The sequence below is a fragment of the Peromyscus eremicus genome, chromosome 5 (genome assembly GCF_949786415.1).
Source record: "Peromyscus eremicus chromosome 5, PerEre_H2_v1, whole genome shotgun sequence".
NCBI lineage: Eukaryota > Metazoa > Chordata > Mammalia > Rodentia > Cricetidae > Peromyscus > Peromyscus eremicus.
The window spans coordinates 101,438,272-101,455,351 of NC_081420.1; the positions used below are offsets into that span (position 1 = coordinate 101,438,272).

General features: G+C 44.1%; 1 protein-coding gene across 1 annotated transcript in view; it reads right to left on the reverse strand.

Moving 5' to 3' along the window:
- Tango6 (transport and golgi organization 6 homolog) overlaps positions 1-17,080 on the reverse strand; it is a 172,947-nt gene that overhangs the window by 64,629 nt on the left and 91,238 nt on the right. The window contains exon 15 of the mRNA XM_059264066.1: positions 6,644-6,784. Within this exon, the coding sequence (XP_059120049.1) occupies positions 6,644-6,784 (141 nt within the window). The remainder of the gene's footprint in view (positions 1-6,643; positions 6,785-17,080) is intronic.

Below are 17,080 nucleotides of genomic sequence, written 5' to 3' on the forward strand. Positions count from 1 at the left end.
GGTTCCAAACTTGACAAAAACTAAATTCAAATTCAGAGTGGTTGGATGTCACTATAGGCAGAACTGTTAATACTTTTCTGACCCATCAAAGATTTCTGACCCAAGCTTTAAACAGGAGCCACATACAAATAAAAAGCAGCCAGGAGGTGGTGGCGCATGCCTTTAGTCCCAGCACTTGGGAGGCAGAGGAAGGAGGATCTCTGTGAATTGGAGGCCAGCCTGGTCTACAGAGTGAGTTCCAGGACACCAAAGGGTACACAAGGAAAGCCTGTCTCAAAAAACAAAAGAACAAACAAAGAACGGTAACAATAACAACAACAAAATACAAATAAAAAGCAACTTCAAGTGGTCTACAGAGTTCCAAGACAGCCGGATCTGTTACACAGAGAAACACTGTCTCAAAAAACCAACCAACCAACCAACCAACCAACCAACCAACCAACCAACCAAAAAAGGCAACTTTGGGGTAATGAGTATAATTCAGTTGTCAAGTGTGTACTTAGCTTGTGTGAGGTCCTGGGTTCAATTTCTATCATCAACCCAAAAACTCAACCAAACAAACTAAAAACAAAACAAAACAACAACAATAAAAAACAACCATTATTTCACATATTCCTTAACATGAGAAATAAATATTTGTCAAGTACATGAAATATCCCCCCAACACAGGAGTATTTAGTAGTTCACCTTACGGTCCATCAAAGACACGCAAGGAAGACAGGCTGAAGCACAGCTACAGTTCCTTCAGAGGAGGACACAGGCTCTAAAAGCAGGGAGAAGAAAGGCAGCCTTTCAACATGTGAGGTGTAACTCCGCGGGAGGGCCCTTGCCTGGCACACACAGGCCATGGCTTTGACCCTCACAACCCATATCAAAAGGGAAAAGGTGCTGATATGATTGGTAGAAAACAGATGAAACCTGCTGTGTAAGAAATTCTCACATGTAAGAGAATTCATAGATGCTTATAGAAAGAAATTAATAATTTTTAAAAAGATTTATTTTTAAAATTATGCCCCCCTCCGTGTGTGTGTGTGTGTGTGTGTGTGTGTGTGTGTGTGCACGTGCACAGAAGTGCAGGTGTTTCTGCAGGCCAGAGGCATCAGCTCTCCCTGGAGCTGAGCTTACAGGCAGTTGTGAGCTGCGTGATATGGCTGAGAGGAATCAAACGCCGGTCCTTGGGAAGAGCAGTACACGCTTCTATCTGCTAAGCCATTTGTCTAGCCCCCAGGGATGAATTCTTTTTTATGAAAGAGTAATTAAGCCTAATAACTGGAAATGCAACTTAGGTTGTGAGACAGGTTGGCATTTATTTTACTTGGGGTACCAGAAAGACCTCCTAGGTTGAGAGGCAGACAGTTGGGGGTATGTCACTCATACAAAGATGCCCCTGGAATTTACACAGCTGTGAGCAACTGCAAAATGAGTGCTGCATACAGTGGTTGGTTGGTTGTTATTTTTTGAGGCAGGGTCTCATGAAGTCCAGGCTGGCCTCAAATTCACTATGCAATGGAGGATACCCTGGATCTCCAGGTCCCCATCTACCTTCCCAGCGCCAGGATTACAGCGAGTGTCACCACACCCAGTTTAATGGCTTACATTTTCCTAGGTTTTTTTTTTTTTTTTAATGCAATGGTGCATAATAGCCCACAGGTTATTGTCACTATCAACACTGGACCACACAAGAGGAAACAGATGGAAAAACATTTGGGATGATTGGTAACTTAACAATGTGTTAAGATTACATTTCTAAAAGTTAAAAAGAAATTAAATAGTTCCTTTAAAAAGACAGACTAAGCCAAAATTCTACCCTAATGCTCTCTACATCAAAAGGAAGAGATAAAGATACATACATCCATATTTAAATAGTCACGGTTTGGGAGACATCTATATAAGAGAGAAGTCATAAAGGGAAAGACAGGTTTACCTACACCAAACAAACAAAAAATAACCCACAGTTCTGTTTCAGAAACAAACTAAAATATTAACAACAGGCCGGGCGGTGGTGGCGCACGCCTTTAATCCCAGCACTTGGGAGGCAGAGGCAGGCGGATCTCTGTGAGTTCGAGGCCAGCCTGGTCTCCAAAGCGAGTTCCAGGAAAGGCGCAAAGCTACACAGAGAAACCCTGTCTCGGGGAAAAAAAAATATTAACAACAGAAGCAGAAACTATGTACAATATAAACATCAATAATTCAAGATCTTTAAACGCACAGATTTAAAGAATGAAATGGTAGAGCTGGAGAGACGGCTCAACACACTACCCTCACAGAGGGCCTGGGTCCAGTTCCTAGCACTCACATCAGGTGGCTTACAACCACCTGCGACTCCAGGGTCAGGGCATCCAATGCCTCTATTCTCCAAAGCACCTACACTCTCACACACACACAAAATTAAAAACAATAAAAATAAACCCTTTTAAAATGAAATCCGCCAGGCAGTGGTGGCGCATATCTTTAATTCCAGCACTCGAGAGGCAGAAGCAGGCAGATCTCTGTGAGTTTGAGGCCAGCCTGGTCTACAAAGCGAGTTCCAGGACAGGCTGCAAAGCTACATAGAGAAACCCTGTCTTGATAAACAAACAAACAAACAAACAGAAATCCTAGATGGGCAATGATGGCAAACACCTTTAATCCTGGCACTCAGGAGGCAGAGGCAGGTGGATCACTCTAAGTTCGAAGGTAGCCTGATCTACAGAGTGAGTTCCAGGACAGCCAAGTCTATACAGAGAAACTCTGTCTCAAAAAACCAAAATAAGTAAGTAAGTAAATAAATAAATAACTAAATTTTTAAAGATTAAAAAATAAAAAAAATGAAATCCTGTCTTGGTGTGATGATATACATATATAATCCTAACATTTGAGAGGCTGAGCAGGGATACTGCAAGTTTGAGGCCAGCCTGGGTTACAGAGCAGGACTTGCCTAAAAAAAGTTATACCCATAAAGTCTCACCGACGTGACTTCCTAAACATGAGCTGAACAAGAACAACAGACATGCTAAACTGGATAGGGAAAGACCTCAGGGCCTCAAACTTACAAAAGAACTACAGGCAACACAGGACTGCTAAGAGGAAGAACAGTCTTCCCCAGGGAAGAGCATACCAAATGGTTGTCCAATGCCAAATGGGCAGCCCTGAAAACATACACACAAGTAACATTACACAGATTGAGAAGGCTATATTTAGGAATATATATATATATATATTCATATACATATATGCATGCAACAACAATTAATGGACAAAAGAGGTCATGAATTTGAAAGAGAGCAAAGGTGTATATGAGAGGGTTTAAAGGGAGAAAAGGGAAGGGGAAACAGTGTAATTATAATCTCAAAAAATAAAAGTAATAAAAAATTGCCAAAAAACAAACAAACAAAAAACATAGCCCCTATGAAACAATGTATCTAAGGTAAGGTTATCCATGATTACTATACCCATGGCAGTCAACAGGTTTATAACAAACAGGGCCCATTGGAAAGACCAGAATCAGGCTCAGCATCACTAAGAGTGAGATGACCTGACAACCGTGTGCCCCTTAATCACGGCTTAAACAGGGAAATGCAGAGCACAACACAGCTTAGAAAGTATGTTTGCACTGCCAGATTTAATCTAAATTCACAAGTGTCTGGCTCTCCCAGCTTACTAGAAACAGGCGGATTTAATAACATCAGAATGAGGCTCAAGAACAATCAAAGTAAACTGAAAATGATAAAAAATTCAGAAGACTGCTTATCTTGGGGTGGGCACAGACTAGAAAGGGCAGAAGGAAACTTTTGGGGTTACTGGGCGTTTCTGATTTGAATAGCCATCAGTGCACTGAGTGCCATAAAATTATAAACGCTGCTGATTATATAGAATACCTTGAGGGTTTTTGTTTTGTCTTGTTTTTGTTTGCTTTGCTTTTGAATTTGGAGATAGGGTCTCACTGCGTGGCCCCGGCTAGCCTAGAACTTAATATGTGGCTCATACTGGTCTTGAACTCACCACATCCAGCCCAAGTTTTAAAAACAGAAAGAGAAATGAACTTTTGTTGATTTCCCACCACTACCTCGTAGAGCTAGGAGCCAGGGACGAGGCCAAGAGCAGGTGGCACTGTACTGAACCCAAGCGCCTTCCCCGCCATGGCCACTGCACACAGGAGGGTGGGAAGGAGCAAGGCCCAGGCGCTGCAGCTGGGGTGTGCACAGACAAGCTTCATCACACTGGCGTTCCCTCGAGTAAGCCCTCTTTCCCTTTAAAGGACATGAAGTCATTTCCTCTATGTACCCAGCACACTGGCACACGTGATTGCACCTCATCCGAGAAGCTAAGGACCAGAGCCTTTCAGATTTTGTAATTTTCTGAACTTTATAGTATTTGAATATGTATAGGTATAAACACAAAATTCATTTCTGTTTTGTGTACCATTTGTATGCATAAACTGAAAGTAATTTTATTTAAAATGTTTTTCGACTAAAACCAAGTTTCGTAGTATGGAATTTTCCAGTTATGACATCATAACAAGTACACAAAAAGTTAAGACTTTGGACCATTTGGGATTTCAAATTTTCAGATTATGGATGCTGCCCCATGATGTGAATGAGACAGCTAAAGCTGTGACTGGCCAAGAGGAGTGGTGCCCATCTCTAACCCCAGCACTCGGGAGGCAGAGGCAGGTGCATCTCTGTGAGTTTGAGGCCAGCATGGGCTACAGAGTAAGATTCAAGGCAGCCAGGGCTACATAAGGGGAGTTTCAAAAAACCCAAACAAGCAAACAAAAGCTATGACTGTGCTTGAGGCGAGAAACTCAGAAGAGTGAGCTGCAGAGAGAGAGGTGTAAGAATCCATGGGATGTTGTGGTATTGTATTCCCCCAAATATTGTGCATGCTAATAAACTTACCTGGGGTCAGAGACAGAACAGCCACAATATGAGGATAGGCAGTGGTAGCACACGCCTTTAATCCTAGCATTCCAGAGGCAGAAATCCATGTGTTCCAGGATACAGCCAGGCATGGTGACTCATCACGCCTTTAATCCCAGAAAACAAGCCCAGGGAGTAATTAATCCCTGGGAGGATTAATCCCAGGGAGTGGTGGTAGAAAGCAGGAGGCGTGAGGACCAGAAACTATAAGCATTTGGCTGATTAGGCATTTGGCTGGTTAAGCTTTCAGGCTTCTAGCAGCAGTTCAGCTGAGACCCATTCTGGATGAGGACTCAGAGGCCTCCAGTCTGAGGAAACAAGACCAGCTGAGGATCCGGCGAGGTGAGGTAGCTGTGGCTTGTTCTGGCTCTCTGATCTTCCAGTGTTCACCCCAATAACTGGCCTCAGGTTTGATTTTATTTTATTTTTTTTTTAAAGATTTATTTATTTATTATGTATACAGAAGAGGGCACCAGATCTCATTACAGATGGTTGTGAGCCACCATGTGGTTGCTGGGAATTGAACTCAGGACCTCTGGAAGAGCAGTCAATGCTCTTAACCTCTGAGCCATCTCTCCAGCCCCATTGATTTTATTAATAATAACTTTTAAGATTCATGCTACAGGATGTGCCTTGAAATGACAGGGCTGCCTGGGAAGCGAGGTTAACTACAATCGTGTGAAGAGGAGTGGAGCCTCTCCCCACGCAGCCCATCCTTTAGCCTTACCTCCACGCTCACCCCAGGAAATGACCTGGCTGCCTGATGTGGTCTGAGCTACCTCTCCAGTACCCCCTTTAGGTTTCTGTTTTTGACTGTTTTTGCAGTATTAGGGATTGAACCCAAGCCCTCACACAGTTTAGGCAAGCACTCTACCACTGAGCTACACTCCCCACCCCTCTTTTAACTTTTGAGATAGGGTCTCGCTATGTTGCCCAGGTTGTTCGTGAACGCATTCTGTAAACCAGGCAGGACTTGAACTGTGATCCTCCACCTCAGCCTCCTAAGTAGCTGGGATCACAGGCCTGCACCACTAGGCCCATCGCTTCCCTTTACTTTCGTTATTCACAACATGCCCTTATGTCATAGGAATGTCCTCCTCTATACGTGCGGACACTGAAGCACCAAGAAGTAGAGAGATATCCCATGATCACTCAACTAGCCAGAAGCAGCTCAGCACTTGAATCCAGGAAACCCACATCCACAGGCCATGCAACAATCACAACTCAGCTTATAGGCAGAGAGCACCTTCTTCAAGTTGGTGGTTCAGTTCTTAGCACCACTGGCGAAAGAATCCTGGACAAGCTGCTGAAGGTGTCTGAAGCCCAGTTTCATATACATCATGGTTCTAACAACAACTTGTTTAAAGGATTTGTTGGGCATGGAGAAGTGTACCTATAATCCTAGCACTAGAGGCTGAGGCAGTAGATTATGAAATGGAGGCCTGCCTAGACTGTACAGTGTATCTCAGGGCCAGCCTGGCTTGCATAATAAGAGCCCATTCCAACCGTACAGACCCCAGGAATACAGCTCTTGGGGAGGGAAATTAAGCAGCTATAGGAAAACGAACAATCTTCTCATGGGTTTACTTGCTGAATACATGCTCAATCCCCAAACAGTTGGTCACCACCCCTGATCTGCTCTCACCTACTAGTAGAATGAGCCTTCCAGTGCACAAAGAATTTAAAACCACACTGCTGTGTTTCAGAGGGATGGAATAAAAAATAAAAACAAACCAAGAACTCACCTAATGCTCTGACAACTCGCATCAGGACCTCCCCAACTTTCATTCTGGTCTCTGGAGTGTGCTTGTCTTTACCACTATCGTATTTGGCCAACAGGTCAACCAAGATTTCTTCAGGGTACACATCTGAGAGAAGGGCCACCCCTGGGGTTCAAAGCAGAAAGAAAGAATTCATTATTTAGGACAGAAAGGCAAGTAAGTCTAGATATCATGATGGATGAACACAAAGATTTATTTATTTTTACATTTATTAATTTGTGTGTGTGTGTGTGTGTGTGTGTGTGTGTGTGTGTGTGTGTGTGAGAGAGAGAGAGAGAGAGAGAGAGAGAGAGAGAGAGAGAGAGAGAGAGAGAGAGAGAGAGAGAGATCAGAGGATGAGTTTAAGAGCCAGTTCTGTCCTTTTGCCCACCTGCATCCTGGGTATAGAACTCAGGCCATCAGGCACCTTTACTCTCTGAGCCATTTCACCAGCCCATATAAAGACACTCCAAACCCAGCTGTAACTCTTAAGGCCACACTGCTCTCTGGATAGATGACCCTTATAAGTAGAAGGTAGTGACTGGAGTCCAAATCCTCAGATTTGCTAATTCTAGCCAGGGCTCTCATGTACTGCCACTGACATTCTATGATCTCAGGACTATGGACAAATGCAGTCCATAGGCTAGATCACTAGATGTCATGGCTGGATTTGCACATCGGCAAGGAACGAGGGATTCTCCAGATTCTAGACTCTAGAGTTTGATGAACAGAAATGTTCTGTGAACATCAGCCCAAAGCACAGTAGTGCTCCATGCCTTTGCTATAGCTCTTCATTACAGTGTGACTTCTCTTACAAAATTGTAATTGTGAGAGCATTTTTCCTAAGGAAACGTTTTCAAAACCTTCTGGGCATGACAGGTTATCGATCGCAGCTTCCAGCTGATTTCATGGATCCCTTCCCCTATCCACGTCAGGCCTCCACAGTATGTACCCAACAAGAGTGCTATCACGTCTGAGCCCAGCTCCACATTCAACCTCAGCAGGGAAGCAGTGAAGGGAGAGATGGCCTTGGAGAGTAAAGGCTGCTGGTCTCCAAACCATAGAAATTCTACTGCTCAGGGAGGAAAGCTGTTCCCTTCTAAAGGAAGGGTGTGCACTCCTCCTGCAGCCAGGAAAAAGAAAGCTACAAATAAAGGAGGAGATGGTTTCAGAAGTCTCCCTGTGTTAACCTTAACCTCTCAGGTCCTCAATGCCAGGTCTGCTTTTCTCAGCAACCTTCTAATTGCTCCGCTGGCTTCTACCTTTATTCTTTATTGCAACAGGAACAACTGTTTAAAAATACACATCAGGCTAGGCGTGGTGGTGCACACCTTTAATCTCAGCACTTGGGAGGCAGAGCCAGGTGGATCTTTGTGAGTTCGAGGCCAGCCTGGTCTACAAAGCAAGATCCAGAACAGGCACCAAAACTACACAGAGAAACCCTGTCTCAAAAAAAAAAAAAAAGAAAAGAAAAGAAAAGAAAGAAAAGAAAAAAGAAAGAAAACCACATCATGCCCCTTCATTCTTCTGCCCCAAGCCGTCAATGTGCCCCTCCTCCTCTGGGCTCTTAACCACTGAGCCACCTCTCTCCTTCCCTGTTCCTCTTCCCTCATCCCCTTCACGGTCTACTCTTCCTCTTGCCCCACCCTCTCTCCATGATCCAAGAACCAAGGAGGCCGTTTTGAACATGCCATTCTTTGCTCACTTGTCCTGAACAATTAGTTGTTTGGGGACTTTGTTGTTGTTGTTTGTTTTTTACATTTGTGTGTGTGTGTGTTTTGTTTTTTGAGACAGGGTTTCTCTGTATAACAGTCCTGGCTGTCCTGGATGGCCAGCTTGCTCCCCAACTCCTAGCTCACATCCTGTTGGAATATAAAGTAGCAGACTTCTTCCACTATCACTTGACCCTTCCTGCCTGCCTTATATTCTTCTTAGAACACAGCATTGCTGTTTAGCTCACACAATCCCTTATGGATTGTCTGTTCTTCTCCTCAGAACGCAAACTGCATAAAGTCAAGGATTTTTTTATTCCCCACTGTATCCCCAATGCCTAGAAATGGGCCAGCACACAGTAGGCATTCAATAACTATTTGTTCAATGAGTCTATGAATGAATGAGTAAAAACGGCTCGAAGAGTCAGATGGGGCTTATGCCTGTCGTCACAGCACTCAGAAGGACCACAGGTTTGAGGCTAGTCTGGGCTGCACAGAGTAGATTCCAAAGCAGCCTGGGCTGCAAAGTGAAACTGTTTCAAAGCCGTAAAGAAAAGGAAGAGAAAAAAAAAAAAGGGAGAAAGAGGAGATAAGGAAAAAGAAGGGTCGGAAGAGAAGGTGGTGGCAGTGGTGGTGGCAGCAGCCACAATGGCTCAAAAATAATCATGGTAGAAATCCCAAAAATGTATAGAGAGGGTGGGGAGGGGGTCGGCATAAGTGACACTCGAGGACCTATAATTATTTTCATTTAGGTTTGCCATTCTATTGTTTAACCTGACTATCTGCAGGAATGTCTGCAGATTATTTTCTACAGTATAGGTTGTGAATCTCCCCTCATTTACATCTCACACCCACGGTCTTCGCTGCACCTGCTGGGGGCTGCACCTGTCTACCTACCCTCTTGTCTGTCTTCCCCACCACCCCTACTTCCAAGGAGCCTAGGAAGCCTCTGCATGGGCTCACACCTCATGTGAGCAGAAGCTCTGCTCACATGGAGTTTCAGGCTGTGACAGGAAGAGAAATACAGTCCACTCTACTGTGTAAACTGATGGAGAAGTCTTTGGGAGTGCCAGGTAGAATCAGGGAATATTCTAGCTTAAGAAATATATCTGTGGGTTAAGGAAATATAAATGAATTCTTTACTAAGAAAGAGAAAGGAAATAGCTTCTAGATTCTGGAAAAACCTCAAAGAACAGTGAAATGGCCCGTGGCGGCTGCAACCCCAGCCGGCTCGGCTCACTGGTGACCTGCAAGTCTTCACTGCAGCTGCTCTTACCCAGGGGCTCACCCTCAGATCCAGTGAGTCTGTGTCCTTCAGGAGTAGAGATGTGACTCTGTCATGAACAGTGGGGAAATGGGTTGGCTGTATAAAACTTTGATCCCTAGCATTCCTGAAAAACCATCCTTTCCTGATATCTCTCCCGCCTTGTTTATTTCTATTTTCTCTCTCTCTCTCTCTAGCCTTTAGCAGAAATAGTTATTTACTTCTTTGGACATATTATTCCAGCTAAACTAGCTCAGATATGAGGCTGTGAACCATCTACTCTTCGGGATCCCCCCTGGGGTTCCTTTGGGAACCAGTGGTTCCCCTTTCCCATTCCCTAGTTAAGTGTGCTAATAACCCACTTGCCCTCCCTCTGGGTGGGACTCATACCCCAGGTTGGCAAATTACACCACTCTGTCCCATCCCCACCATAAGGATCCATTCAGGAATGGGAAAGGAGGCTAGATCCCAGAACACAGGTTGGAACTCCATGTAAAGGTAGCCTCTACCCCTTTCTCTAAATTAATGTCCTGGAGTTTCCAGTGGCCACTATGAAGATAAAAACCCACCCAGTAAGACACCAACATGGAGCCAAGCTAAGGGAGGAGGGAAAGGGAAGAGCCCTGATTGATCCTCTGGGCCTCCAGGTCTAACTGTGCTCCTACTTAGCAGACATTTGGATACACAGCTAATAAACACTATCTTACGTTTGTGTCAGTTTCTTTTCCCTCCCTCCCTCCCTCCCTCCCTCCCTCCCTCCCTCCCTCCCTCCCTCCCTTTCAATTCTTCAACCAAAGGAATTCTAAAATACCTTCTTTGCTGGCTAGGTTTATGGCAACCTGACACAGTCTAGAATTACTTGAGAGGGAACCTCAACTGAGAAAACGCCTCAATAAGAACAGGCTGGAGGGCATTTTCTTAATCCATGACCGCTGCTAGAGGGCCCAGCCCATGGGAGGTGGTGCCATCCCTGGGCTGGTGGTCCTGTGTTCTGTAAGAAAGCAGGCTGAGCAAGCCATGGGGAGCAAGCCAGTAAGTAGCACGCCTCCATGGCCTCTGCATCAGCTCCTGCCTCCAGGTTCCTGCCCTGTGTGAGTTCCTGTCCTGACTTCCTTCTACAGTGAACTGTGATGTGAAGCACAGGTCAAACAAACCCTTTCCTCCCCAGCTTGCTTTGGTCATGGTGTTTATCACAGCAACAGAAACCCTGACTAGGACACCCCCTTTTAGATTTTTTTCTTTTCTTTTCTCTTCCTATAATGCTGAAGTCGAAGCTCCACCAGGCAGCATTAACTACCCACACTCTTCTACAAAAGGACACCAATGGCTAAGCACAGCCCCACTTCCCACAGCCCTGGGTTCACTGGATAAGTTTATCTTCCTGCTAGGCCACTACTCAGACAACTACCAAGGGCCATCTGACTGCTTGTGGTGGTATTTTATTTGTACTGAAATGTGATTTTAATTGCATGTTAATAAATAAAGTTGCCTGGGGGTCAGAGCTATTAGAGCCATAGCAAGTGCGTGGTGGCAGTGGCGCACGCCTTTAAGGACCTGGAGGGCGGTACATACAGGCAGTGACGAGGCAGTCACGTGTTTGGGTTTACAACCAATGAGAAGGCAGAACAGCTAGACTATATAAAGACATACACACAGGAAGTAGGTCTTTTCGGAGAGCTCTCTTGGCTGAAGAGGATCACTGAACCAGGAAGGGTGAGGCTCTTATCTCTGACCTCTTGGCTTTCTTCTCTGACTCGGCTCTGTGTTTCTTATTTAATAAGACGGTTGGTTACATCTACAACTGCTGCTTGAAGTTTTCCTTCTAGAATGCAGCTGCTGCCTTAGAGTTTATCTGGGGCATAAAGGAAGTGTCAGCCTCACTCACTAGACAGCAAGAAGAACCACATATAAAGAGAAGATCATGACAGTACAAAGGATGAGACTGTGCTTATTTATTTAATTTATTGGGGGTTATTACTTGTAAGGGTTTCTAACTCTGTCATGCTGGGGTACAGCACAGGGCACAGGGGAACTGGCTCAACAGGGAAACTCTTACTCAAAGTCCAGCTCCTAACAAAACACCAACTTTGCAAAGGAACTGTTTCCCTGTGCCCCCCAGAGACTTAGATTACAAAGGAGAAATCTACTGATCGAAGCAGTGACCTCCACATGATCCCTTAGCATGCTGCCAAGTCATCTGGAGAGCCTTTCGGCAGGAAGAAGTGGGTGTAGGGGAAGGCTCGACTCTTTATCAGAAAGGTGGATAGCTCTAACTGGTGATGCTGATTGGATCTATCCCAGGAGCCTGCTAAGCCATCTTGACTTCAAAACTAATCTGCCTTGCTTTTCCTGGGCAAATAAACAACTACATAAAATACTTGCTCAATTTGGAAAACTGCAGACTCACTCAAGCTCCTTAGGTGCTTCTGCAAACCAAACTGTAAGAGGTACACAAACCACACAGATTGTGTAGCACCTTTACATGGGCTATTCAGATTAGACCAATCTATATACAGAGAAAATAGATGTAATGTTACCTAAGGCTACGAGAGTTAGATAGAGACGATAAGCAACTACCACTGGACACAGAGTCTGGAGTGATTTAGAACATTCTAAAACTGACTGTCAAAATGGTACACATCCAGCCGGGCAGTGGTGGTGCATGTCTTTAATCCCAGTACTCGGGAGGCAGAGCCAGATGGATCTCTGTGAGTTCGAGGCCAGCCTGGTCTATAGAGTGAGATCCAGAACAGACACCAAAAACTATACAGAGAAACCCTGTCTCGAAAAACAACAACAACAACAACAACAACAAAAAAATTATACACATCCTATGACTGTAATAAAAACTACTCAATTGTACATTTAAAAAAATTGTCAGTGATTAAGAGTATAAACTGTTCTTGCAGAGGACCCGATTTCAGTTCTATTCGTCTTCCAATTCTAGGGAATCTAATGCCTTTGGCCTCTGAGGGCACCAGCATTCATGTATTCATTCATTCATTCACATACACATACTTTTTTTTTTTTTTAAATCTGTGAAAAACATAGCTGGGTATGGTGATACGCGTCTTAAATCCCAGCACTTGGTGGTAAGAAAACTGTTGTTACTATTGTTTTAAGGAAGAGTCTCACAATTTAGGCCAGGCTACTGAACTTCTGATCCTCCTGCCTCAGCCTCCCCAATGCTTGATTATAAACACATCCTATCAAACTCTGATTTCTTGAATGTACAGACTGTTCTTTCCCCTCGTGCTGGCGATGGATCCTGGGGCCATTTACTACATCTCTATCTTAAATGGTACCCTTCACATGGATGACCCTAAAGTAAGTAAACACAGTATCTTAGAAAATATCTATGTGTATTGACACATCACATGGTACACTGTGAACATGTACAGCATAAACTTTTATTATATTTATTTATGTGTGTGTGTACATGTGACATGGTGTGTATGTGGAGGTCAAAGGACAACTTTCAGGGGTTGGTCCTCTCCTTCTACCATGTTGGTTCCAGGGATTAAACTCAGGTCACTGACCTTGTCAGCAGGTGCCTTTACCCACTGAACTATCTTGTCCTCAATTTTTCTTTTCTTTCTTTCTCTTTTTAAGACGATCTCAGCTGGGTACATACAGCAAAGGCTACACAGAGAAATCCTGTCTTGAAAAAGAGAAGGCTCAGAGGTTAAGAGCACTGCTTGTTCTTCCAAAGGTCCTGAGTTCAATTCCCAGCAACCACATGGTGGCTCACAACCATCTGTAATGAGATCTGGTGCCCTCTTCTGGCCTGCAGGGATATGTGCAGACAGAACACTGTATACATAATAAATAAATAAATTTAAAAAAAAAAAAAAAAGAAAAAAAGAAAAAGAGAAGAACAGGAGGACGAGGACGAGGACCATGACAACAATAAGATTTCATTACATAGCCCTGGATGGCCTTGAACTCACAGAGATCCACCTGCTTCCCAAGTGCTAGGATTAAAGGCCTGTATACCCACACCTGGCCCCCTTTGTATTTTTATGTGTTACTTAAAGATAACCTTTGTTTCTTTTTTTCTTTTCTTTCCTTTCCTTTCCTTTCCTTTTCATTTATTTATTTATTTATTTATTTAGAGACAGTTTCTCATGTAGCCCAGGCTGGCCTCAAACTCATCATATAGCTGAAGATGACCTTGAACTTCTCATTCTCCTTTATCTTCCAAGTGCCCAATAAATCTAGACAGAAATCTAAAAGGAAAATATGAAATATTTCATATTTTCTTTTTTAGGATTTGGATAGATAAAAATAGGGTAAGCAAGCACGGCATATCTCGAATGTGAAGCGAGACACACTGCCAAGGGCAGAGTCTCAGCTCCAAGCAGGCTTTGGCTGCCCCTGCGGTGTAAGAGAAAATGGCTTCCCATCAGTGAGCTAAATGAAGGAAAGTCAAGGATTTCACATTTCACAGAATGCCTTGCATTCTTAAGAAAACGGTCTACTGGTTTAAAGACAATTAAAATTCTGCATTAAGTCAGAAATTCTACTCTAAGAATTTATTCTAACACACACATCAGTACAAGTACATAATTACTATGCATAAAAGCATCGCTGTAGCACTATTTATAATAGGAATGACTCAAATCAAATTAAATGTTCATGAACAGAGAGCTGGTTAAATCACGGTCATTCATCCAGTGAAATCCAATGCACCCCTCCCCCACAAAAATGAAGCAGCAGCTTTTTAAAAGCTGTTATGAAATTAATTCCAAGCTCCATTATTAAGCGAAAGCTGAGATTAGAACAGTGTGTTCAGAATTCAACTGTACTTAAAACAGCGGAAATACACACTTATCAAATATTCCCAGAATAGACATGGAAGTCTAAGCTACATTTGTGACCAAATGTGGCATAATAACCATAGACATCTATGTTTTCATCTTCCTAAAAGCTCACTCAAGTGGCAATGAAGGAGGAGGGGGGAAAGAAGAGGGAGGGGGGAGGAGGGGAGGGATGAGGAGGAGAGGGGAAGGAGGGGGAGGGGGGATGAGGGGAGGGTGAAGGAGGGGAGGGAGGAGGAAGAAAGGGGAAAGAGGGGAGGGTGAAGGAGGGGAGGGAGGAGGAGGAGAGGGGAAGGAGGGGGAGGGTGAAGGAGGGGAGAGTTGAGGGGAGGGAAGGGAAGGCATAAGTCCACAAAGAGGAAAAAGGGACAAGTGTCTGAAGTGTTGACAAACAGACTGAACGTGGAGCAGAGCAACAACATGTGTTTGGCAGAACTGCTGGGTCGTTTGGGAAAATTCAGTCACCCAGCACTTGGAAAAGGAAGCCAACATAGAAGACAGGTTGATCACTGAGCTTGGCTCACTGATGAACATCCCCACAGCCAGAAGCAAACACTGCCCAAAGACACAGTCAGAAATTGGAACTGGAGGGGCGGGCTCAAGAGATGGCCCAGTGACTAAGAGCATGTGTTAATCCTGCAGAAGACCCAGGTTCTGTTCCCAGTGCTCACACAGCAATTACAATTACAATCTTTTTTCTTTCTTTTTTTTTTTTTTTTTTTTTTTTTTTTTTCCGAGACAGGGTTTCTCTGTGTAGTTTTGGTGCCTGTCCTGGATCTCACTTTGTAGATCAGGCTGGACTCTAACTCACAGAGATTCACCTGGCTCTGCCTCCCGAGTGCTGGGATTAAAGGCTTGCGCCACCACCGCCAGGCATACAATTACAATCTTTACAATCTTAACATCAGTTCCAGGGGAGCTGGCACCCTCTTCTGGCCTCTGTGGACAAATACACACAAAGTGCATACACATGCTGGTGGGCAAAACACACACATACATTGTGGTGGCGGCGGGGGCGGGGGCGGGGGCGGGGGCGCACGCCTTTAATCCCAGCACTCGGGAGGCAGAGGCAGAGGCAGGCAGATCTCTGTGAGTTCGAGGCCAGCCTGGTCTACAGAGTGAGTTCCAGGAAAGGTGCAAAGCTACACAGAGAAACCCTGTCTCGAAAAACAAAAACAAAACAAAACAAAACAAAACAAAACCCTCTTAAACACGAAACAAAAACAAAACAATAACAAAAAAAAGAAAGAAAGAAAGAAAGAGGTTGGGCAATGGTGGCACACATGCCTTTAATCCTAGCACTTGAGAGGTAAAGGCAGACGAATCTCTGTGAGTTCAAGGCCAAGGCCAGCCAGGTCTAAAATTGAGTTCCAGGACAGCCAGGGCTACACAGAGAAACCCTGTCTCAAAAAACAAACAAATAAACAAACAAAAACCCAAACAAAACAAAAAACAACAACAAAAAAACTAAAGAAAATTTAAAGGTTAGGTCTTTTTTTTTTTAAAGGAAATAAAGGAAATGGGTGTATATGGTAGCATACACATGTAATCCTAATGCTTGGGAGGCAGAGGTAGTAGGATCACAAGTTCAAGGCTATACTCTACTACATAGTGAATTTGAGGCCAGTCTAGGCTATATAAACTGTCTCAAAACAAAACAAAACAAAAGAAAAAACCACCACCAACAACAAAAACCCACATGGGAAAACATTAAGAGAACCGATTTAGTGTGACTGTATCTGTACTTGTACTCAGTGACATCTAAGGTGTAGAAAATGAGTAGACAGTCTGGTGGTGATGGCGCACGCCTTTAATCCCAGCACTTGGGAGGCAGAGGCAGGAGGATCTCTGTGAGTTCAAGGCCAGCCTGGGCTACAGAGTGAGATCCAGGACAGGCTCCAAAACTACACAGAGAAACCCTGTCTCGGAGGAAAAAAAGAAAAGAAAAGAAGTAGACAGGGATGGAAAAGATGGCTCAGTGGTTAAGAGCATTAGTTGCTCTTCCAGAGGACCTGGGTTCAATTCCCAGCACACAGGCTGCTGGCAACTGTCGTAACTCCAGTTCCAGGGGATCTGACCCTCTCTTCTGGCCTCTCCGGGCTCTGCGCACAAGTGGTGCACAGACACACAGGTAAGCAAATACTCATACGTGGGAAACAATAAAATAACAGTTTAAAAGATGATAATCACCCATTTTTTTCTTCATCAAGAAAGATCTATGGGGCTGGAGGGATGGCTCAGAGGTTAAGAGCACTGGCTGCTCTTCCAGAGGACCTGAGTTTAATTCCCAGCACCTACATGGCAGCTCACAACTGTCTGTAATTTCTGTTCCAGGGGATTCGACACCCTCACACAGACACATATGTAGGCAAGCATCAATGTACATACAATACAAATAAATTATTTTTTTAAGAAAAAGATCTATATAAGCATTTTATCTAGAACTTGGGAGGTCATTATTAGAAGAAACTATTTTAAAGGAATAGAGGTAAACCAAGTGGTAGTACACACTGACGATCCCAGACCCAGGAGACAGATGCAGGAGGATGGTAAGTCTTAAGCTAGCCTGGACTACACAGTGAGAGCCTGTTTCAAAGAAAACAAATAGGGAGGTAGAAATGATCTC